The following is a 22094-nucleotide window of genomic DNA, read 5'->3' as shown; positions in this document are numbered from 1 at the left end:
GTATGAGCGATACACTAGATTTGCATGAACTGTAGATATCAACGTTATTGTAGAATTTAATCTATGCTTTATTTCTATATCGATATTCGCATCTCTGATAATTTTTTCAAGAAACTGTAGTCTAACCAAGAGTTTTGTGTCGTGGTTTGTTGGTCGTGATGGTATTCATTTAATATGCTTAAATTAAATTGTCCATATCTGAATTAATAGGAAATAATCACATCAGTTTTGAAAAATGAAAAAAAAAAAGATTGAAATAAATCCCAACTGCAGAGTATCGTACAAATTTAAGAACTACTAACCGTTAATCATTTATACGTCTAGATAGACTATGACAGCTGTGAAAACGTCGAAAAAAAATTGAAGTTGACTGTTTACCTCTATTTTAGCAATGCGCGCAGACTTACACAAAAGTGACATACAAGTCACGAATTATAGACGTGGCTTGTCACGCACACTAAGGTAATAAACCTGGCCTGTTTTCATCGATTGTCTCACAGCAACAGACTCTATTTCGACATATAATTTAACTAAGCTATTAACAATTATTTCCGTTCCACAGACTCGCTACCTTGATCGGCAAACTCCTATGAAATATTGGCCTCTGCAATCACGACGATTTTCTTAGACGTTATAAAATATATATATCAAACACAGTTTATAATCTTGGCTTTATTCACAAAAAATATTATTAGAACGATTTGAGTCCTTATTTCCCTATATTTTACCGCTAAGCTGAGCTAATAGTATTCAAAACCTTAATCATTTTAAAGGTGTTGTGACAACGAAGGGTCACGACAGTTTGGTCTACATAAACAAATGTTGTACTTAGCATAATGATAGGTTTTTTTTTAATTAAAATTTTAATGGTAAAAGGAGAACAAAGGGATGATTGGGAAAGACCCAGCGTCTAATGAAAGCGACCAGAACGATTTTTCAAAAAAAATACAACCTGCATTATTAGACCAATGGACTCTTTTGCTGATAAAAGGCATAAAAAGGCATTTATTTTCTCAAAATTGATTCCTTTAGAATTCTTTTTGATGTCATTTCTAATAACTACTAGATACTACTAGCGCTTCGGAAACAAATGGTGCTCTGAGAGAGAAGAAGCGGCGCAAGAAACTCTCCCAGCATTCTTTTTTTGCGCTCTTTTCAATAAAAATATACAATATGGTACAGTCATTTCTATCGCTAAAATAATCACAATCTAGTCCCAGGCTGTCCGATCATTTAGATATTCAGTATTGGAGTAATAGGATTTACGACAGAGCCATTTTTTTTTTATAAAACATTTAAATTTATTTATAGATAGTGCCTGAACAGTGGCTGGGACTTTTATAGAAGTGTGTACATTTAATCAAGGATCAATCTTTGCAAAGAATAACTAAATGAAAGCAAATAGAAAAAAAAATCAAATTGCTTTTCATATCTCACTTTTACCTAACGAATAAGTTGCTCAAAATGGTTTCCGTTGACCCCAATGTATAAGTTTATAGGTCTCCTTATGACCTTACTGCATTTGATCTTTTTGATACATAATCTAATATATAAAATTCTCGTGTCACGGTGTGCGGGACCGAACTCCTCCGAAACGGCTTGACCGATTCTCATGAAATTTTGAGTGCATATTGGGTAGGTCTGAGAACCGGATATCTATTTTTCATCCCCCTAAATATTAAGCTACACGAATTTTTTTTTTAATTTTTTTGAATTTTTTTTTGAAATTTGTTTGATTATGAGTCAGCATTAAAAAAATACATACAACTTCAAATTTTCACCCATCTTCGATCAACAGTTACTTTTTAATATCGGCAATACAACGTTTGCTGGGTCAGCTAGTATCATATAAAAATGAGAGGTAATGTCGCTATTTCTATAATTTATGGTAAAATCTATGCATGCGTTCTCCAAATGCTGAGGGTTTTGGAAACACATATAATAACCATTTTCATTGACATGTGATTTAAATTTTTTATGACGACGACAATGGACCCAATTTTTTACCAATTCCGAAGTATTAATACATCTCATACAATAAAATAGATATACAATCAAAAAGAAAAGTTTCTTTTTAATATTGTTTCTTGTCGTTTCTAAGTGCATTAGGCAAATTAAATATTTTATAGTCGCTATATTTATTTTAAAGTGATATCCCTCATTTCTGTGATTAATTATACAAATTAAAATTGTATTACCAAAATTTTTGACCGATGCGGGACTCGAACCCGCGGCTCTCACGACATGTCTTGTCCAACTATCAGGTTATCGACTGTAAAGTAGATCCTGTAGATGGAGCCACAACCTGAGAGTTGAACAAGACATACTAAGATTTACGATCGATGCGTCACTCGGACAGTTGGCTCAGTTGGTAGGAGCGCTCAGACGAAACCTGAGAGGCGCGGGTACGAGGCCCGCATCGATCATAAAATATGGTTACAAATTTAATTCGCCATATTTTATCTGAAAAGTATATATATCTTATCTTATATCTTTAAACGAGCAATTCTTGTATATATATATAATTTGAATCTCGGAAACGGCTCCAACGATTTTAATGAAATTTAGTATACCGGAAGTTTCGGGGGCGAGAAATCGATCTAGCAAGGTTTCAATTAAAAAAAAAATGTTTTATCCGTGTTTTAATGAGAAACTGCTACAATAATATTAGAATACAATGGTAAATTTCGCCACTATATACCAGACTATAATAGCTGGGCGAACCGGAAAGTAGAAGACCCCGGTTCGAGAATCAAGATATTCTATTAGTTTGTTTTTTGTTAAAATTTTGTACTTTCTTAAAAAGCCGAGCAAAGCTCGGTCGTCCAGGTACTATATTATCATATAAGACTAGCTGACCCGGCAAACGTTGTTTTGCCATATAAAGTATAATTCACGCGATAGTTTTATAAGTTATAAAATATTGCCTATATTATAGCCTGTACATCATTTTGTTCTATTGTCAATCGATTTTGCACCTTGTGTTACAAATAGCATTTTTATTACGGATCCCTAATTTTGAAAAAAAAAACAGCCTATATAAAAAAAATAACAGCCCCGGTAAATGGACTACCCAACACTGAAAGAATCATTCAAATCGGACCAGTAGTACCAGAGATAAGCGCGTTCAAACAAACAAACAAACAAACACTGCAGCTTTGTAATATTAGTATAGATAAAATGTTTATTTTTTATGAATAAAGCCAGTTACAAAAATCTACTTTATAATGAACGGTAATAGTTCTCTATATGTTTTGTTTTTTATAATCCTATATATTATATATATATATATATATATATATATATGTATAATCCAGTGGTTAGTTAATTGAATGAGATGGTTGCCTTGTCTTCAAATATTTGTTTTATCGTAACAATTGTAAATATAAATTTGTTGTCACGCAATTATAATTGTTTTGTCTTATTGTGATTGTATGTATAAAAATAATGTGCAGAAAAATCAAATTTGCTAATATTTTTTTCAATCTACCGTCAATTGTGCCTTTTAATTAATATTTCGTTTGCATGTCAATAGTTAATTATTTTTTGGTGCTCTTTAACGTTGCATGTGCTTTGATATTAAATGCCATTATATTGCCAATTTTTTTATTTGTAGTTTTGAGGGTAGTTTAGTATTTGCTTATATAAGCGCAGATGGTAATGGACTATTTTTATAATTGATATTGTTATAAAAATATTCAAGATATTTTTAACTGACAAAACTATTTGTATATTAAAAATATCCCTTACTCCTCTACAGGGCAGTTTTGAAGTGGATTGAGCTGTTATTTTTTTGTCTGGCGGATCTCAGTATTAGCTCGAACAATTTGACGCCCAACACAGAGCTGCTCGAATTGTCGGGGATCCAGTGCTCTGTGGACGGCTAGATGTCTCTACCGCATGTATGGCGTTCTCTGCAGTGCTGTATTCGTGGAACTTTCTTCCACGTACGCTGCTATGGAATGAGCTTCCTTGTGCGGTGTTTTCAGTACGAAATGACATGGTACCTTCAAAAAAGCACGTACACATCCCTAAAAGGCCGTCAATGCTCCTGTAATTCCTCTGGTTTTGCAGGAGATGTGGGCGGCGGTGATCACTTAACTCGTATCCTCGTGTGTCCCTATCTTTCTTAGAAAATTTATTACATAGGAACCTACACAAATTGAATTTGTACCAAAATTTTTGAACCATCTTGTGCGTTCTTACCAACTGAGCCAACCGTCAAGCAGGGGGCACAATAGATAGGATATATAAGTGTCTTAATACAATAAGTGCATCTTAATCGCCTAATAATAATAATAAAAAAACTTAATTGTAAAAAAATATTACGATAAAATACTTGACAATAGGACTTGGAGAGCACAACGAATAGATTATATAGAACACTAGCTGCCCCGACAGACGTTGTTCTGTAGATAATAAAAAAAATACTGTTTTATATAGATTTGTCAATAATATTTCAAAACATCAAAAATTATTTCGTAAAAAATGCTCCCTGTTGTTTACAATGAAATTGTTTCACAGCTGTCAAACCGTGCGTCACTAAATTCTCTAATAGAAAATATGTTCATACAAAACAAATATTGAAAATAAAAATAATTATGGGTCCCAAATCGAAACAAAAACTATCCTATCTCTCAAGTTGGACCAAACTGCACTCCATGAAGTACTCCCCATTAAAATTCGTTTCATTAGTTTAGAAGTCCATCGCGGACAAAGAACGTGTTGCGTAATTTATATATATTAAGATAATGATGCATGGTTCTTGTCTGATTCTGCGCAGGCGATTAAAAAGATGAGCAGTTAGTTTCTTATTAGTTCTTTTTGCATGACAAAGCCCCTTTACAAACTGGGTAGCTTCATCGCGTTTAACCTGATTACAGCCGCCGAATTCCACCTTCACACGACACGCCACAAGTTAGGATATCATCCCCACCATCTGGATGTGTGGCGGTCCTCCACAGTGCGGTTTTCAAGGAGCTTTCTTCCACGTACTACAAAGCTGTGGAATGAGCTTCCTTGTGCGGTGTTTCCGGGACGATACGACATGGATACCTTCAAATAAAGCGCGTACACCTTCCTTAAAGACCGGCAACGCTCTTGCGGGCGGCGGTGATCACTTAACACCAGGAGATCCGTACGTTCGTTTGTCCTCTTATACCATAAAAAAAGTGTTGTTGCAATATGTTATGCTATTTTCATTCCATAAGGTAAATAAAATATGTTTCTATTCTATTTCTGATATAGTAGCATTTTATAACTTTTTAACATGCGTTAAGCATATAAAACAGTTTATATCAGGGGTGCTCAAACGGTCGATCGGGATCGACAGGTCGATCGCGAGTGCTTTTTGAGTCGATCTCGAGAAAAAAATCCGGTATAATAAACTGAAATCGGTAATTACGTACCATCTTATGAAAAGTATGCTCAGGACATGCAGTGTCACGCTTCAACATCCAAAGTCACTATTTAGTTAAGCTTAGAACTTTAGAACGCGTTTGTTATGTAAGAGCCAATAAACTCGCAATTTTGAATAATTATTATGAGTTTTTTCATTGACATTTAAGAGCAGACCTACACTTACCTTGACTAAAAAAATGCATATTTTGCGCAAAACTAATATCTATGTCATCGTGACACTCTACCTAGACGACAATCCTTCATCACACATACTTGAAACCTCTCAGAGCCGATCGATCGTAGTCTAATCAATGTTGAGGTAGATCGCCAGCAGTTCAAGTTTGAGCACCCCTGGTTTCTATGCTTACAATCCTTGTTATAGATTACTAATCTGAATAAATGTATAATGTAGAATAATTGTAAAAAAAAGTACAAGGTAAAATACATCATGCCGAGAAAAACCTTGTTTAACTGTAACAATGAAAAATGGTACTTCAAAATAGCTCGGGAGTGTTAACTATAACCAACAGCAAGCACTAGCAACCTACAAATAAGACTTAAGGGTATGTGTAACAGGATAAAGTAGTGTTTAAATCTCCAAATGCTATATTTTCACTATAAAACTTGTTTAAGAACACCTTATTTGCGTGATTTCTGCGTACTCTTCGCCTTAATAACACAATGTTGCTGCAAACTTAGATGTTAATTGTTTGTGTAATGTATTTCAGATGTCTTTGCCCGCTGAACAAATGCTGAATGATAAATTTATGACCAATATGGACGATCTGCTGTACGTAGAAGATGAAGAGGAAGACCTAAAGTGAACTCTGTTTGCATAGATATAAGTGAAATTTTCGTGTAACGGGCTTGCCTCCACCGTTTAGTACTCTGTTATAAAGTTAGTACACAAGATATTAAGAACATATTTACCATCAAAATATCTTCGTGGTTGGTTGGGTTTATAATATAAAACAGGATTATGCAATAATTAATATTTTTAATTCACTTTTTCTACCGCTATAACACAAAAATAATTTGCAATGTTCAAATTAATTCTTGAGACATTTTATTTGCTTCAAATTGTTAAACATGATTAAGTTAATATGAAAAACATGCATAGTGACTTGTTATTCAACTGATCGCAATTACCGAAATAAAGTCAATACTGGGCTAGCTTATATGAGGTTACCCCGATGTAATTTTGGCAGTCGATCCTGTATCTTTCCACTTTTCAAAAAGCTTACCGACTTGCTATCGCCTCTAGAGTTTGTGATCGCTGGATTTGCTGGTCGTTTTCATCAAAAATACTCATTTTTTCTCCTTTGCACAGGATGCCGGCTAGATTATGGATACCACAACGGCGCCTATTTCTGCCGTAAATCAGTAATGTGTAAGCATTATTGTGTTTCGGTCAGAAGGGCGCCGTAGCTAGTGAAATTACTGGGCAAATGAGACTTAACATCTTATGTCTCAAGGAGACGACCGCAATTGTAGTGCCGCTCAGAATTTTTGGGTTTTTCAAGAATCCTGATCGGCACTGCATTGTAATGGACAGTGCTTATCAATAAGCTGAACGTCCTGCTCGTAAAAACAGTCCAATATTAGGTGATCTTGTTATGTTAATTAATGTCACTCACTGACTGAAGATGAAAAGGGCGTTGTTTTTATTTATTTATTTATTTTATTTCATTTATTCAGGATACAAACGGTCACAATTCAAAAACTTTACACTATTTTATTTAATGAAGACCTATAGTTCCATAAAATAATTTTAAAACTACTTAATACTTACAATGTGAGTGCTTTGTTATAAATAAAATAATACTAAATTTAATTGCAAATAAAGTGATAAAATATAAAACCTATAAAATACAAAACTTAATATATTACGATATGAAAACAAAACAGAAAGATTTACTTATGCTACTTATGTTTAGACATGGCTTCTTTAATCATAATTTTGAATTTAGCAAACGGCAAGTGAAAAATATCTAATTTTCCAAATTTTTCATTAAAAAGTTTACAAGCTCGTCTGGTATAACTATTGCTAGTGTGACATGTATGTGCTCTTTTGATGGTAAACACATCTTTTTGAAGAGTGTGTCTTTCAGGTCTGCAAGGAACTCTAAAATTAATCTTATGTAGTAATTGAGGAACGTCCACTTTATTATAAAGGAGTTTATAAAGATATGTTATGTCAAAAATATCCCTACGATGTCTTAAAAGCATTATATTGTTGCGTTCAGAGGATTCTAAGTAATCGTTGTAAATATGTCCAGTACGGTATTCAAGTGATTTGACAAATATCTTTTATAATCTCTCTATTCTATCGATATGAACTTTATAGAATGGATGCCAAACAGTACAAGCAAATTCTAAATTGCTACGTACGTAGCTATGATAAAGCAACTTATAAGTGAAGATATCCTTGAAAGGTTTACTTAAACGTAATATAAAACCTAACTGTTTGAAGGCTTTATTTAACATTTGATCGATGTGAGCGACAAAATTTAACTTGGTATCCATAATAACCCCTAGATCTCTAATTTGATCAACTATTTCTAATATTTGGTCATATAATTTATAATTGAATTTTATCATATCATTTCTTCGTGTATAACTCATGATATAACATTTATTTGTATTTAAGAAAAGATTATTAGTATTGCAGAATTGCTCAAAATTCGATAGATCAGCTTGAAGAAGTTCGCAATCACTAGTATCCTTGATAATCCTAAAAATCTTTGTATCGTCCGCGTAAAGTTATTACTCGTAAACCTTTAATAAAAGTCCTATCATTTAAATCGAAGTGCTTATACAATCACGAATTATGCAAGTTAAGTCCAATCAACCAGAGTTAAGATCAGAGTTATGCTATCCGTTGTACGAAAATTTATAAATATAAAACTAGTCTAATAAATATTAAATTTAAGGCTGATTACAGACGCGCGACCAATACTGCGAACAAAAGTAAATCGCGTGTCCTAGTCCCCGTCAATGGCAATTATAATGATGTAAATTAATGTCTATATGTAATGAAAAGTTATTGTTGTGGTTATTTATATAACGAAGTTGATTATTAATTATTATTTTTGATAATTATGTAATTATTACTTTGGCACATTGTAGAAATCGTTAGAAAGTTTTTTGTTATGTTTATTGGCAGGTTAAATTTTGTTGAAAGAAATATATTTTTCTAGTCTAAAAACTAAAAGAAATAAGAGATTAATATTAAAAAAATATTCCATATCTTTTCATTTTTGTAATTTATTTAAATTTTGATGAGAAAAGTGTTTAGTGTTAGTGTTTTTAAAAATAAAAAGGTAACAGCTTTTGCAATTGTTCATAGTTTTTGCTATTAGGCATCAAGAATTCCTGAAATAAAGTGAATCCTGAAGCAAGAAATTAATATTAGCACTTTGTCTCTCTAGAATCAAGATTATTCTGAGTAACCCGATGAGGTCTGGTGTAAAATTACTACCAAAGTTTCAATAAAACAAAGTTTCTAAGCGATTTCACACCTAATATTTAAAAAAGTATGTGTGTGCTATTAAACTGTTATACATAAATAACATTAAGTATTGCTAATCTAGACGTGACGTGATAAGCCCTGTATTCGCAAATTAAGAATTTAAAATCTTTTTTTTTATTCAACCTCTGTTGTAGTATGTTGTGTTGGTTATTTTAATTACCTGAGACTATGTATTGACAGTGTCATTAAAAAAAAATGAATTTAGATATCGCTTCACATTATATTAGAGTTACGTGGTGAAGTTAGTCTTAAAGTCCTGGTGTCGGAATGTCGAGACGCTGAGTGGCATACGCGTCCATTGAATAAAATTTACGGTCACACTTTTTATCTGAAACGCGTTATAAGGAGTATAGATTTAAAAATACAATATTTTTTATTTTTATCGCTTTAAATCAGCACAATAATTTTATTTTAGACTTTTAAATAGCTATTAAAGGGACCTATTTCTATAAACTACCTCTCGTGCGAAGACTAATGTAGCTGTTCTTAGGTTTTTAGCATTGTGCTGGAATTTTCTTTTTTAAATATGTATCAGACTTAACAATGGTTATAATCGCACCGTCAATAGGCCTTATAAACGACCAATAAAAATGTACAATTTAATTGAAAATAATAATAATCTTTCTTGACAAAAAATAAGTATAACTGAGATATAGTTTATATTACCTATCTGTGACAATAAGTTGCTAGGAAGATTTGCCTCCAGCGTTATAGATTTACAATAAGGCAAGAAATAAGTATATTATTTATCCGCGACATTAGTTGCAAATTTGCCTTCTCACGGCGCGACGTTTATAGCCATCAGTTATGTCGAATAGAAATTTTTATTCATGATTTATTTATCCGTGCCAAATATTAATTAGCATTTAGTTTCAAGAATCATGTATCTAATTATTTAACCTCACAAATATTGATCCAGTTAGTACAATTTTAGCTTACTGACATTAGTTACTTCGCTAATAAAGTGCTGTCAAATACTATCATTACTGATGTTTGTGATGACATCTATGAGACCAAGATGAAAGTAAAAAAATCGTCCCATTGTTATAATGTCCGTTGTTTTATCACTCGATTGAAAGTTTTGTTGTAACTTAATATGTTTTATTTAATAATTAATTTAATTAATAATATGACGTTATATTATTCGTCTTAGGTGTGCGATGATAATTTATTTCGAAACTTTCGATGTTTTGAATTAATCACCAATGTGCGGTTGAGAAGCTTAAACAGTTTTTGAACATTTAAATTACACACCTCCAATTAAAATATAAATTGCTAGTATCTAATACTTTATGTGATGTTTTATATTAATCATCAACGAATTAGTCTTATAGTTTGTAAACCGCCTTATAATTTCTTTGATTTTCGTACAGAGTGTGATTAGTAGTGTATGGTTTTAATCGAGCTTAATAAAGGAGCATTTTGTAATAATGTTTTATTGTAGATTTTGTTTGAAAATATCATATCTGTTTATATTAGTGAAATAAAGTTGTACAATTTTTATCGTTTTTTATTAATTAAATATCAATGTTGTTTTTTTTTACATTGCTACAATACCTACTATCTATAAAAGGAAATTTTGGTCTAGTGCGGAGTACCATCAAGTTCTTCTACAGATCGTTAAAAATACAGCACGATTTACTTTTGTATGTCGGCCATTTTGAATTTCTAAATATTGGTTTTTATTATTTTGATGTGACAGTGGCAGGAGTAATGTAGGTCGAAATTTTGGCTAACTACGGCTTATTAGATGCAGATCAATGACGTTCTATATAAGGACATTATTCGCAGTTTGATAACGGAACCGCAAAAGCGTGCTTGAACACTATGTAAGCACACTTTTCTGTGTAGTAGTGTGTCAACTAAAACTGAATTTAGTTAATGTTTTAACGCTCAAGTGGGCATACTCGAGCCAGTCTAGAACAATGTGTGACGTACCACATGTTCTGTTAAACTTTGCTAATAATTGAAACTAAAATGCCGGGTTGCGTAGTAAAATTTTGCAAAAATAATACTACAAGAAAGACACTGGGAACACATATCATGAGTAAGTATTTTGTATTCTATTAATTTAAATGTAACGATTATTATATACGAATTACTCGAAGCGTATGGTTCAAAATGAGGGCCGGCTTGGAGTATTAACTCACTCTATCCATATCACCCACCGCCCGGTGTTTTCGAAGCCAATTAGACCAAACCATAGAATTGGCAATCGCTCGACATTTCGAGATCCAGTATTCCGATGCTAGGTGAGGTAAAATATATACATATATAGGGTTCTAATCCCGGCAGGTGCAAGCTTTTATATGATGAGTATGGATGTATGTTTCCGAGTCAAGGATGTTTATATGTATTTATGTATGTTTAAGTAAGTTTATTGTATTAAATATATCGTATTGCAACCCATAACACAGGCTATATATGCCTAATTTGGGGCAAGATAATTTGTTTCAAAAGTGTGTCAATATTATTATTATTAATTTAAGGGCTCCTGCATAGGTCTTGGTATTCAATTCTACAATAAAATACTCGATAGTATAATAGGACTCACTGAGCATAAATGTAAGAAATAGGTATACCTAGTTTCTTGACAAGGAAAGCTTACTAATAGTGTATTATATAGAGGCTAATGATGCATGGTTCTTGTCTGCTTCTGCGCAGGCCACCGAAAATTGTTTAATAGTATATAAGCTAAGTTGTTATATCATTTAAAACACGGGTTGGGAGTTTCATATCAGTTCTTCTCCCTACTTATAGTAGCTTCATGACGTTTACCAAGTGTTGTTGCAATATGTTATGTTATTGTCACTCACTATGGTAAATGAATACACTGGCCTGCAAAAGTAAGTATCACACTTTTCAAATTAATTTTTTTTCTTAACTATAGAAGGTAGAGATTTAAGATTATAAACGTTTTGTTGCAAATTTTATAGGCTTTAATTCTTAGAAACTAAAATTATACATAAGTAACGTTTTCAACTTAAAAAAGATAAAACAATGAAAATAGACATTTTTAGTTTAGTGTAAAAAAATTCAACTAAAATGTATTACATGTTATTAAATTTGTAATAACTGGTATTGCCTCCTCGAGCTCTGATTACAGCTTCGAGCCGGTTTGGCATACTGAACACTAGGTTTCGGAGCCGATGTTGGGTAATATTCTCCCATTCTTCTACCAGGGCCTGCTTTAGTGCCCTGAGGGTAGTAGGTGGTGGTCTGCGATTTCTGACTAGCCTCCCAAGCTCATCCCAGGCTTGTTCAATCGGGTTGAGATCAGGACTTCTTGATGGCCAAGCCATCACGCTGATACCGACCTCCTGAATATACTCTTGTACGATATGAGCCGTGTGTGGCCGGGCATTATCATGCATCAGCATCGATCCATCACCCATATTTGCTAAATACGGCCCTGCATACTCATTGAGAATCTCTTGAGCATATCTTTGACCAGTGAGGGTGCCATTTTCTATGGCTACTAGCTCTGTGCGACCTTCTGAAGATATGCCAGCCCATACATGTACACTGCCTCCACCGTATTGGACTGTTTCTGAGCCTGCATGGCTTGAAGGTATCGCTCACCAGGTTGCCTGTAAACACTACGCCTTCCGAATCGAGACTCATCTGCAAACAAAATTCTTGACCATTCTTCTTCATCCCACTGCATGTGTTCACGGGCGTATCGCAGTCTCGCTACTCGATGCTGTCTCTCGAGTTTTGGGCCACTGGTGCTGGTCTTCGGGGTTTAAAATTTGCTTCAGCAAGTCTTCTTCTCACTGTACTGTCACTAATGTAGTCCCTCCGGGTCTGAAGTAGCTGTTGCTGGACTTCAACTGCATTTTGGTGGCGATTTCTTAACACAGTGGAAATAATATAACGTTCTTCTCGGGCACTGGTACACCTGGGTCTGCCATTACAAGGTCTCCTCAGATGGTGTCCAGTCTCTTCGTACCTTTGCTTTACCTTCTGGACCGTTCGTACCGTCACACCCACCATTCTTGCAGTGCGACGCATACTGATGCCTAGTTCCAGAAAAGCCATGATCCTAGCACATTCTTCAACTGAAAGAGGCATGATAAATAAATGTTATGTGCTTTTTAGCATAAATTTTTAAAACAAGACCCATCGATCTTTAAAAAAAATTAAAACAGAAAGAAAAATGTGAATGGTAAAATTGTAATTCGGAAACGTCCACTTTGAAAAAGGAATGGTTTTGTTTTTGAAGTTTTTTTTCAGCCAATTCTTAAAAGAAGGATACCGACTATAAAGTTTTTATGTACAAAATTAAATTCTCTTTGGAGTCCTTTTTATTTCGAAAGTATATCTTGTGAACTTAAAACGTTATCCCAATTTTAAAAGTGTGATACTTACTTTTGAAGGCCAGTGTATATTTCTATAACTATTATAAGGATACGACAATAGTTAATTACGCGTGAATTTGAGTCTTTTAGGGGTTAAATTGAACAAGGTTTAATCCATCTGTGATCTTCTTAAAAAGAGGACTCGATAGAATATTGTGAAGAAACTGGAACAGACCTCTCTACTCCAACGAGGGCCACACTATTCAAAAAATAATAGAATTAACTCTTAAACTAATATTACTAAAATAATTATAACTGTATAATGCGGGTTTTCTTTTTCATCATTATTATTTATAGAGACTTATTCTGTGTCTGCTCTTAGGCTAACATCAATAGAGTTTACTTAGGACTTTACTTACGTATAAACTTAGATGAGTTTAAGCTAAGCGTAATCTTTGATTACATTTTTATTGTCAATTGATATCTGAAACTATGCTGAGCTTAAGTAAAGACAGCCCAATGAAAAAGTTAAGTTCGTGTTTATTCACACTCAGCTAAGTTTTACATAAGTAAAGTCTGAGCAAAGTCTAAGTACGCTCGTAGATCTCAGCCTTGGTCAACAGTTTTGTAATCTCTTCGAAGTCACGTGAATGGCACGAGACAAGGCGTGACGACTAATGAAAAGTCCATGAATAAATCTATATTCCTATTCTATGTATTTCATTTATTTTAATCGGCTTTACTCACGTTTCATCGGTGTTGGTATCGACTTGTTTCGGACCACCATCATTTTTTTATTAGTTTGCTCATCTATACTTCTATACTAATATTATAAAGAGGAAAAGGATTTGATTGTTTGTATGTTTGCATTGAATAGGCTCTGCAACTACTGAACCGATTTGAATAATTCTTTCACTGTTCAGAAGCTGCATTATCCCCGAGTGTTATAGGCTATATTATATTTTCAAAAAATTTGCGATCCCTACTAAAGGTCCAGTAATGTAACCCAAGGTGTAAAAATACGTACGCGAACGACGTCACGGGGTAACAGCTATTATGTATAATGATGTACCTATAAGCTTTTGGAAGGACCTATCCTCTGGAACTCAGTGTATCCTACCGCAGAGCGTAGGGCACAAAACACTCTGTACCATATATTATTAGACTTTAATAAATAATATAATAATATTGACACACTTTTTAAACAAATTATCTTGCCCCGAGTTAAGCATATATAGCCTGTGCTATGGGTTACAAGACAATGACATGTTTAATACAATATACTTACTTAAACATACATAAATTCATATAAAACATCCATGACTCGGAAACAAACATCCATATTCATCATATAAATGCTTGCACCTACCGGGATTCGAACCCGGGACCTCTAGCTTTGTAGGTAGGATCGCTAACCACTCGGCTATACAGGTTGTCTATAAATGATTATTATTATTCGATAACGACGGGACATTATCTTCATGAGTGTGGTGAGTTAGCTGTCAAGTCCTGTCTTACACTACGGATTTGCGCTCGTAGTACGTGGCTTGACAGCGATTAAATGTTTATAATACCCACGAAACCTGTAACATTCTATGTACATTTAGAATAACTACTTATATTAATTTTAGCTCTAACATAACTTTCTTCAACCTTGCGCGTTGATTCCTGGACAATACGACACGGGTACCCTTTCAAAAAAAATACTGCAACTACCTTTATTTTAGAAGACTCGGACAAACGAGCATAAATACCCAATGGTATGTGATCACCACGACCCTAACTCTCTTGTATCACCAGAGGAATTTTAAGTACGTTATCGATCTTATAAGGCATCGAATAAACAGAAATATGAATTCGATAACCGAAAACACATTGGTTAGTGATGGGCGTGGATCGAACCTGGGACTCCATGGTCTCTCATCACGGTTAACGGTTCTATCACAAAAATCGTTACCTTTTTACTCTTAATAGTGATTTTCATAACATGATATAACACTAGAAATAAGGGATTGCTTGTAACTAATTCTAGTAGTCTTCATAACATACATAATAGCTTTAAGGGTAAATGTATACACTTCTATAATAAAGTCCCAGCCACTGTTCAGGCATTATCTATAAATAAATTTAAATGTTTTATAAAAAAAATGGCTCTGTCGTTGTTGGATATTAAGAATGGACTGTAGATTATTTGGTAGGCGCAATAAAGCAACCGTGAAAAAAGGAACAATGCATGTACCACCTACCTTTACTGCTCCTCGCCACTTGGGTCGCCTCGCCACGTGCACGGCACCACAGGAACCCACGTGGGTCGGCCAAGAACGTCTTGGACGGAACCTTCTCGTACGGTCGAAGCGGAAGAGAGCTTGTGTAGGCTTATGAGTTGCGCCCACACACGCATACGCCACGCGATTGTCGCGACTAGCGCCACCGTTTGCTACCGGTTTCAACTTAGGGTTGAAGTACAGTAGCGATAGATGGCACCTTAGCAAGTTCGATCTCCACAGTTGAAATTAACTGGCACTTTACCAAACAATATACAATGCAAAGACCGAACAGTCGTAAATCGTATTACTCCACTGCTTAATATTTAAATGATCAGACAGCCTGGGAATAGATTGTGATTATTTTATAGCGATAGAAATGACTGTACAATATTGTATATTTTTAATGAAAAGAGCGCAAAAAAAGAATGCTGGGAGAGTTTCTTGCGCCGCTTCTTCTGTGTCAGAGCGCCATTTGTTTCCGAAGCGGTAGTAGTATCTAGTAGCTATTAGAAATGACATCAAAAAGAATTCTAAAGGAATCAATTTTGAGAAAATAAATGCATTTTATGCCTTTTTATCTATTGCGCTACTGACCTTCATAAAGACAGGTAGTCTTCCTGTGATTCCTGGGTGCGGCGGTGATCACTTTATTAGTCTTTCTTGTTACCACAACGGCGCCTATTTCTGCCGTAAAGTAGTAATGTGTAAGCATTACTGTGTGTCGGTCTGAAGGGCGCCGTAGCTAGTGAAATTACTGGACAAATAAGACTTAACATATGTCTCAAGGTGACGAGCGCAGTTGCAGTACCGCTCAGAATTTTAGGGATTTTTCAGGAATCCTGATCGGCACTGCATTGTAATTATTTACGACAGAGCCATTTTTTTATAAAACATTTAAATAAATTTAAATGCCATTTTTTTCTCTCTCTTCAAAACTCTCTCTCTTCGTCTTCGTCTCGGCTCTGTCGTAAATCCTATTACTCCACTGCTGAATATCTAAATGATCGGACAGCCTGGGACTAGATTGTGATTATTTTATAGCAACTGTACAATATTGTATATTTTTATTGAAAAGAGCGCAAAAAAAAAGAATGCTGGGAGAGTTTCTTGCGCCGCTTCTTCTCTCTCAGAGCGCCATTTGTTTCCGAAGCGGTAGTAGTATCTAGTAGTATAAGAAATGACATCAAAAAGAATTCTAAAGGAATCAATTTTGAGAAAATAAATGCCTTTTATGCCTTTTAATGGGCAGTTACAATTAACATCAAATGTACGTCCTGCTCGTCTCATCCCTTATTTTCAAAAAACAGCTTCTGGAATCAGTGTTTTCCTTTAAAAGGTTAACAATATTCAAATAAAATTTATTTGACTTTGAACAGCGTGAAAATCACGTCAAAATAAATATTGACGAGCTTTAGTTAAGCCGTACTCCAGTATCTGCTCGATCCATTTGACTCGATCCTATTCCATAAAAAAAAGCCGTGTGGGTTGTAATCCGTGTGTTTGCTACAACACGTGAATTCGTATTGCTGGATATTTTTTATTGGATTATAATGTTAATATATAATATAAGGCTAAACATAGGCTTTATTGTCACAGTCGCGCGTCAGTCTCTACGAAAGAAACGTGAGTGTATTTTGATAAAGTTATTATTAAGGTCGCTGGTCGATCATAATTCATTTAATTTTGAAGTTTGAATTTTATTTGGGTTTATTTGCCAAAGACCTCCAAAATGTATGTATGTGTATATTATTGTGTGTCTTTCAAGCAGTTGTGTAATAGTTATTTTAATTATTTTTGTGTATTTATAAGGTATTTTATATAAATAAAAGCTTAATGCACTTCGACTCCGTATAAAATTTGACTGTGTTAAGTTTCACGTTCATCCGTTGGCACAATTTTTTTAATAGGCATTCAAAATTTTCGCTTTACGTGTTTATATAATATATTGATACTTAGTGAATACCAAATTATCTAAGCCGAATTACACTCAATGACGTGATCTAATATGCTCATGCTGTGACCACAGCTATCACAGTATAATTTTCAGTAACAACCAGTCTGTACGCAACTTGCGTACAGACTGGTGAAACATTAACGCAGGGGTGAGACAGACGCTTTAAAGTGACGTTTTCAGAAGACTGTAGTGCCATCTCTTAGTTGGCCCGAAAATGAAAGCTTTGTCAGCTGTCACTCGCTTTGACACCTTTCAACTTTTCTTTAATTGTGTCACTGCCCACTGGTCATAAAATGGCGGCTAGTTCTAGCGTTTGCGCATGTATGTAGCTCTCGTGTTCCATTTTGCATATTTGCACTACTAAATCTATCCTGTATGTTCTATGTTGTGAAAAAATTAAATAACTAACTCTACACGCATTTTCAACATGGTAAAAAATTGCAATACCTACATTAAAAAGTAGAGTTAGTTATTTAATTGTGTCATAACATTAAAAGTGAATTTTATAATTTGGAGCTTATAATAGTTTTTTTCGGGGTCAATCTCCAGATGGCGTTAGTTTTCAAATAGACAGCTCATAATACGTCGAGAGGGCTCTCTTTTCCCTATATATTATTATACTCTTTGCATTAACGTAACATTCTACCTTTCCTTGCATGTTCGCTGCAAGCGTGGACGCATAGCGCGGTATGAGCCGCGCATTCACTACCAAGTCATTTGCGTGCCACACCTTGTGTTCATTCGAAAAACCCACAAATCACGGGTCGCACAGCTTGTAATGCTCGTAGCGTGCGTTTGAAATGCTCGTTTTGCTCGCACAAGACATCCAAACTATAAGAAAGTGTAACAAAGTGTGTTACCTTTCATGACACATAGCAGCAATTTTTTTGCTCTTAATGGTGATTTTCATTATTATAACACTAGAAATAAGGGATTGCTTGTAACTAATTCTAGTTGGCTTCATAAGATACATAATAGCTGAAAAGGTAAATGTATAAACTTCTATAATAAAGTCCCAGCCACTGTTCAGGCATTCTCTATAAATAAATGTTCTATTACTCCACTGCTGAATATCTAAATGATCGGACAGCCTGGGACTAGATTGTGATTATTTTAGAGATAGAAATGACTTTACAATATTGTATATTTTTATTGAAAAGAGCGCAATAAAAGAAAGCTGAGAGAGTTTCTTGCGCCGCTTCTTCTCTCTCAGAGCACCAATTATTTCCGAAGCGGTAGTAGTATCTAGTAGTTATTAGAAATGACATCAAAAAGAATTCTAAAGGAATAAATTTTGAGAAAATAAATGCCTTTTATGCCTTTATGCCTTTATGCCAATGAGTACGGCGAATTATTTCATTGCATGATACATTTCATATTACATTGCACCAATCTGTACGCACCATAAGGTGATAGTGTGTGCTTTGATTTATAATATTATAAATATTGTTTTATTTTAATATAAGAAGGCAAGCGAGCAAGAGGTTCACTTCATGGGAAATCGTGAAGAAAATACCCATAGACATCTGCAACAAAAGACGCGTTGCGGGCTTTATAATTTGGGAGTGTGCTGGGAGCTTGAAGGTCTCCAAATCGTATCGGTTCAGGAATACTGCAGCCGGAAATTATCCAGCGACAAGTTTCTCGTAAGACTTGCAGTTGTAGAATGCCAGAAGTCAACGTAAAGCTGGTGGAATTCACATTTTGAGGTAATTTTTACCACAGCCACTTTGAGGAATCGTCTGCCGGCTACAACAGTATTCCCGAATCGATACAACTTCGGGACCTTCAATCATAGCATTCTCTCACTTCTAAGGGCACAATGGATATCTTAATTCTTGAGCTCTAGTATTGAATAGTTCTTACTCCGTTTTTCAATCTGTATTATGTGAGTCACTGGCCTGTTTGTATCACAGATGAATTAAGTTAACGGCACATATATGGAACTAATAAGATGAAGTTTGGAATATGTCTAATTAATCGATAAAATTTAATGAAAAAAGAGAAGGAAAATCGTATCAATACGTTTTTACTTAGCATGTACTCTCTTCTTAAATTAGAGGAATCAATAGAGTGTTGCTGATCTTATAATTTCTGCCAACACATCAGCATAGCTATCCAACTCGGATATGCTACCAGTATTCTTGGTTGCCTCGCAGTTAGATATTTTTTACTTCATACAATCATAATATTTAATGAGTATCGTTCTGTTTTGTATAAAATCTTAACAGAATAACAAATATCAACACACAAATACTGTTTTGACATTAATAAAAAAGAAGATGGAGTAATAGGTAATTAATGTAGAAAATAATTTTAAATATCAATATAAGTCCATTAGCATAAGATTACTAGAAAATTTCTCGTTATTAGTGCCGGACAAAGCATGCGCGGGGCCCGAAGCAAATTATGTTTAGGTCCATGGGCTGCTATAAGATTAATATCAAAAATTAATTGTTGTCTATTTGTGATTGGTGGTAGAATACGTATTATTATTGAATGAATGAATGAATTAATGAAAGCCTTTATTTGCAAACAATACAGTACAGTGCCATGTGGCAATTTCTTTGCTTTCTAGTTCCTTCATTGTCCGCTTATCTTCCGACATAGGCCTCCTCCAGATCCTTCCATGTCTATCTATCTATAGCAGTTCTTCTCCAGGTGGTTTTTGCCACCTTTTTAAATCATCTCCCCATCTGATTATTTGTCTTCCTCAATTTTTTTCCCCCGTACCGATACCATTCAATTACATCTTTTGTCAATTTTCCTTTACAGTCCTGTCCATTTATTGAATGACATGCCCAGCGCCATTTTAGTTTCTTAACACTAATTTCAATACTTTCGTATCTTCTTCTTATTGTTATATTTAGACTATCTTTAATTAGTATGTATTATTTAATACGTGGGACATACTATATTCTACGTATTAATAAATTTCACTCAAAGAACGGTCAGGCGAAGGTCCACCTCGGGTCTCGATTTACGCGGGGCCTGTCTTGTTACGAGAATAATCTGGCACTGTATTAGTATAACAAGGTGAATATCTAGACATATCTATACTGATAAACCTCGAGGTTAATTTGTTGGCACAGTTCATTGCTACTTACCATACACGTGAGCAAGCTGCGAAACCATAGAAAAAGCCATATTGTATAGCCACAATCTCAACAATAACGAACATAATTGGCTTATTGTGTGGCTGACACCTGTAAGCCAAGACAATTTCGTTATGAGTAAACCCTGGATAAATACAAATGGGCTTAAAGAAACGATTATTTTCTGAACAAGTTTTGAAGAAATGTAAAGTTTGGTGATGAAGCGAATGAAGAAGAAGAATTACCAAGATTGGAGAGGGGTGCTAAGAACGCAATTCTAAAATAGCAAGATTAAAAAAGCTTGCGTGAAATTGTCAGAAATGTGGTAATTCAGAATGTGTAAATGTGAATTTTGATGATGAAGTGAATGAATAAGAAGAATTATCACGATTGGAGAGGGGTGCTAAGAATTCACGTCAAAATATCAAGATTAAAAAAAGACGAGATGTCAGAAATATGGTAAATCAGTGTGTTTATTCTGTGTCCATAGCTTTGGATCAGACTTGAATACGTAAACGACGTTTAGGAAGTAATAGAGAAGCAGGATTACAGCATACTTCCAAGGTCGGCAATCCATCTCTTGGTGTAGCAGATGACATGGGCTTTACAACCTTTCTTGACGTGATCCTCTTGCTCGTAAGCTCCCTCTAATGTAAAAAAGTATGCACAACTCAAAGTCAAATAAACTTTATTTGGCTTAAACTAAGCACTTTTGTTGAGATGAAGATGAGAAGAAATATGTTGTAACGAACAACATATTTCTTTTAAATTACTTAATTTACCATATGTTCGTAAATAGTTGAGCTGGTAAGAAGAACATACAAGAAACTCAACGGCCACTCTTTTCAAGATAAGATAAACTTTATTTGAATTGAATAGGTTTCAATACAAGATGGTATAGTACAAATGTTTACAGTATGCTATTCAGCTCTATACAAAGCATGCAAATGTAAGAGATTTACAATTATTTATATAAATAAGAAATTTAAATATCCATGTGACAATTCAAGAATTCACTTACATTATAATATACTGATGCCAATAGAAGTTTTTTAAGAGTTAATCTAAATTTATATTCGGGTAAATTTTGAACATATTCGGGTATTTTATTAAATAATTTAACACACATTCCGTATGCGTTACGTTGAAGCAATGAAGTACGTTGTGGTCTATCCAACACCAGTGTATGACCATTTCTGGTGCAGCGTGTATGAACCTGTAACAGTTTTAAACAAATTTTTATGTTTTTTAACGATCAAATAATAAATAATCAAATAGAATACTGTACAATGGCTATACATAACAAATTAGTTTGTAAGGTGCTGCATCTAATAGATGACTAGTGTTTATATAATATAATTATTTCATAAATAATTAACTGTTTAAATTATCGTATACTGGATGCATCAACCTTTACAGTTTGAACTCATTGCTTGTGTAAGGATGTTTCGTGAACATGATGGTCGTGATTACTGTAACTGGCGCAGTGCCAGAATAAAATCATATCTTCTCTCGAGACGTAAAGGTCACGGAGTTCCATTTGAT

General features: G+C 34.3%; 1 protein-coding gene across 4 annotated transcripts in view; it reads left to right on the top strand.

The window, feature by feature from the left end:
* The window catches only part of LOC126978171 (probable protein phosphatase 2C T23F11.1), a 35497-nt gene extending 25064 nt beyond the window's left edge, over nt 1-10433 (top strand). For 3 of the 4 annotated variants that reach the window (XM_050826935.1, XM_050826937.1, XM_050826936.1), the window contains one exon: nt 6129-10433. In XM_050826935.1, the coding sequence (XP_050682892.1) occupies nt 6129-6224 (96 nt within the window). In that variant the 3' untranslated portion in view covers nt 6225-10433. Of the gene's footprint in view, nt 1-562; nt 793-6128 lie in introns of those variants that run through there. The other variant, XM_050826938.1, reaches the window with a different exon arrangement.
* Nucleotides 10434-22094: the final 11661 nt, after the last annotated feature.

Source organism: Leptidea sinapis, chromosome 47 (genome assembly GCF_905404315.1).
Source record: "Leptidea sinapis chromosome 47, ilLepSina1.1, whole genome shotgun sequence".
NCBI classification, from domain to species: Eukaryota; Metazoa; Arthropoda; class Insecta; order Lepidoptera; family Pieridae; genus Leptidea; species Leptidea sinapis.
Note: the sequence above shows the minus strand (reverse complement) of the source record. Positions and strands in the feature narration are given on the sequence as shown.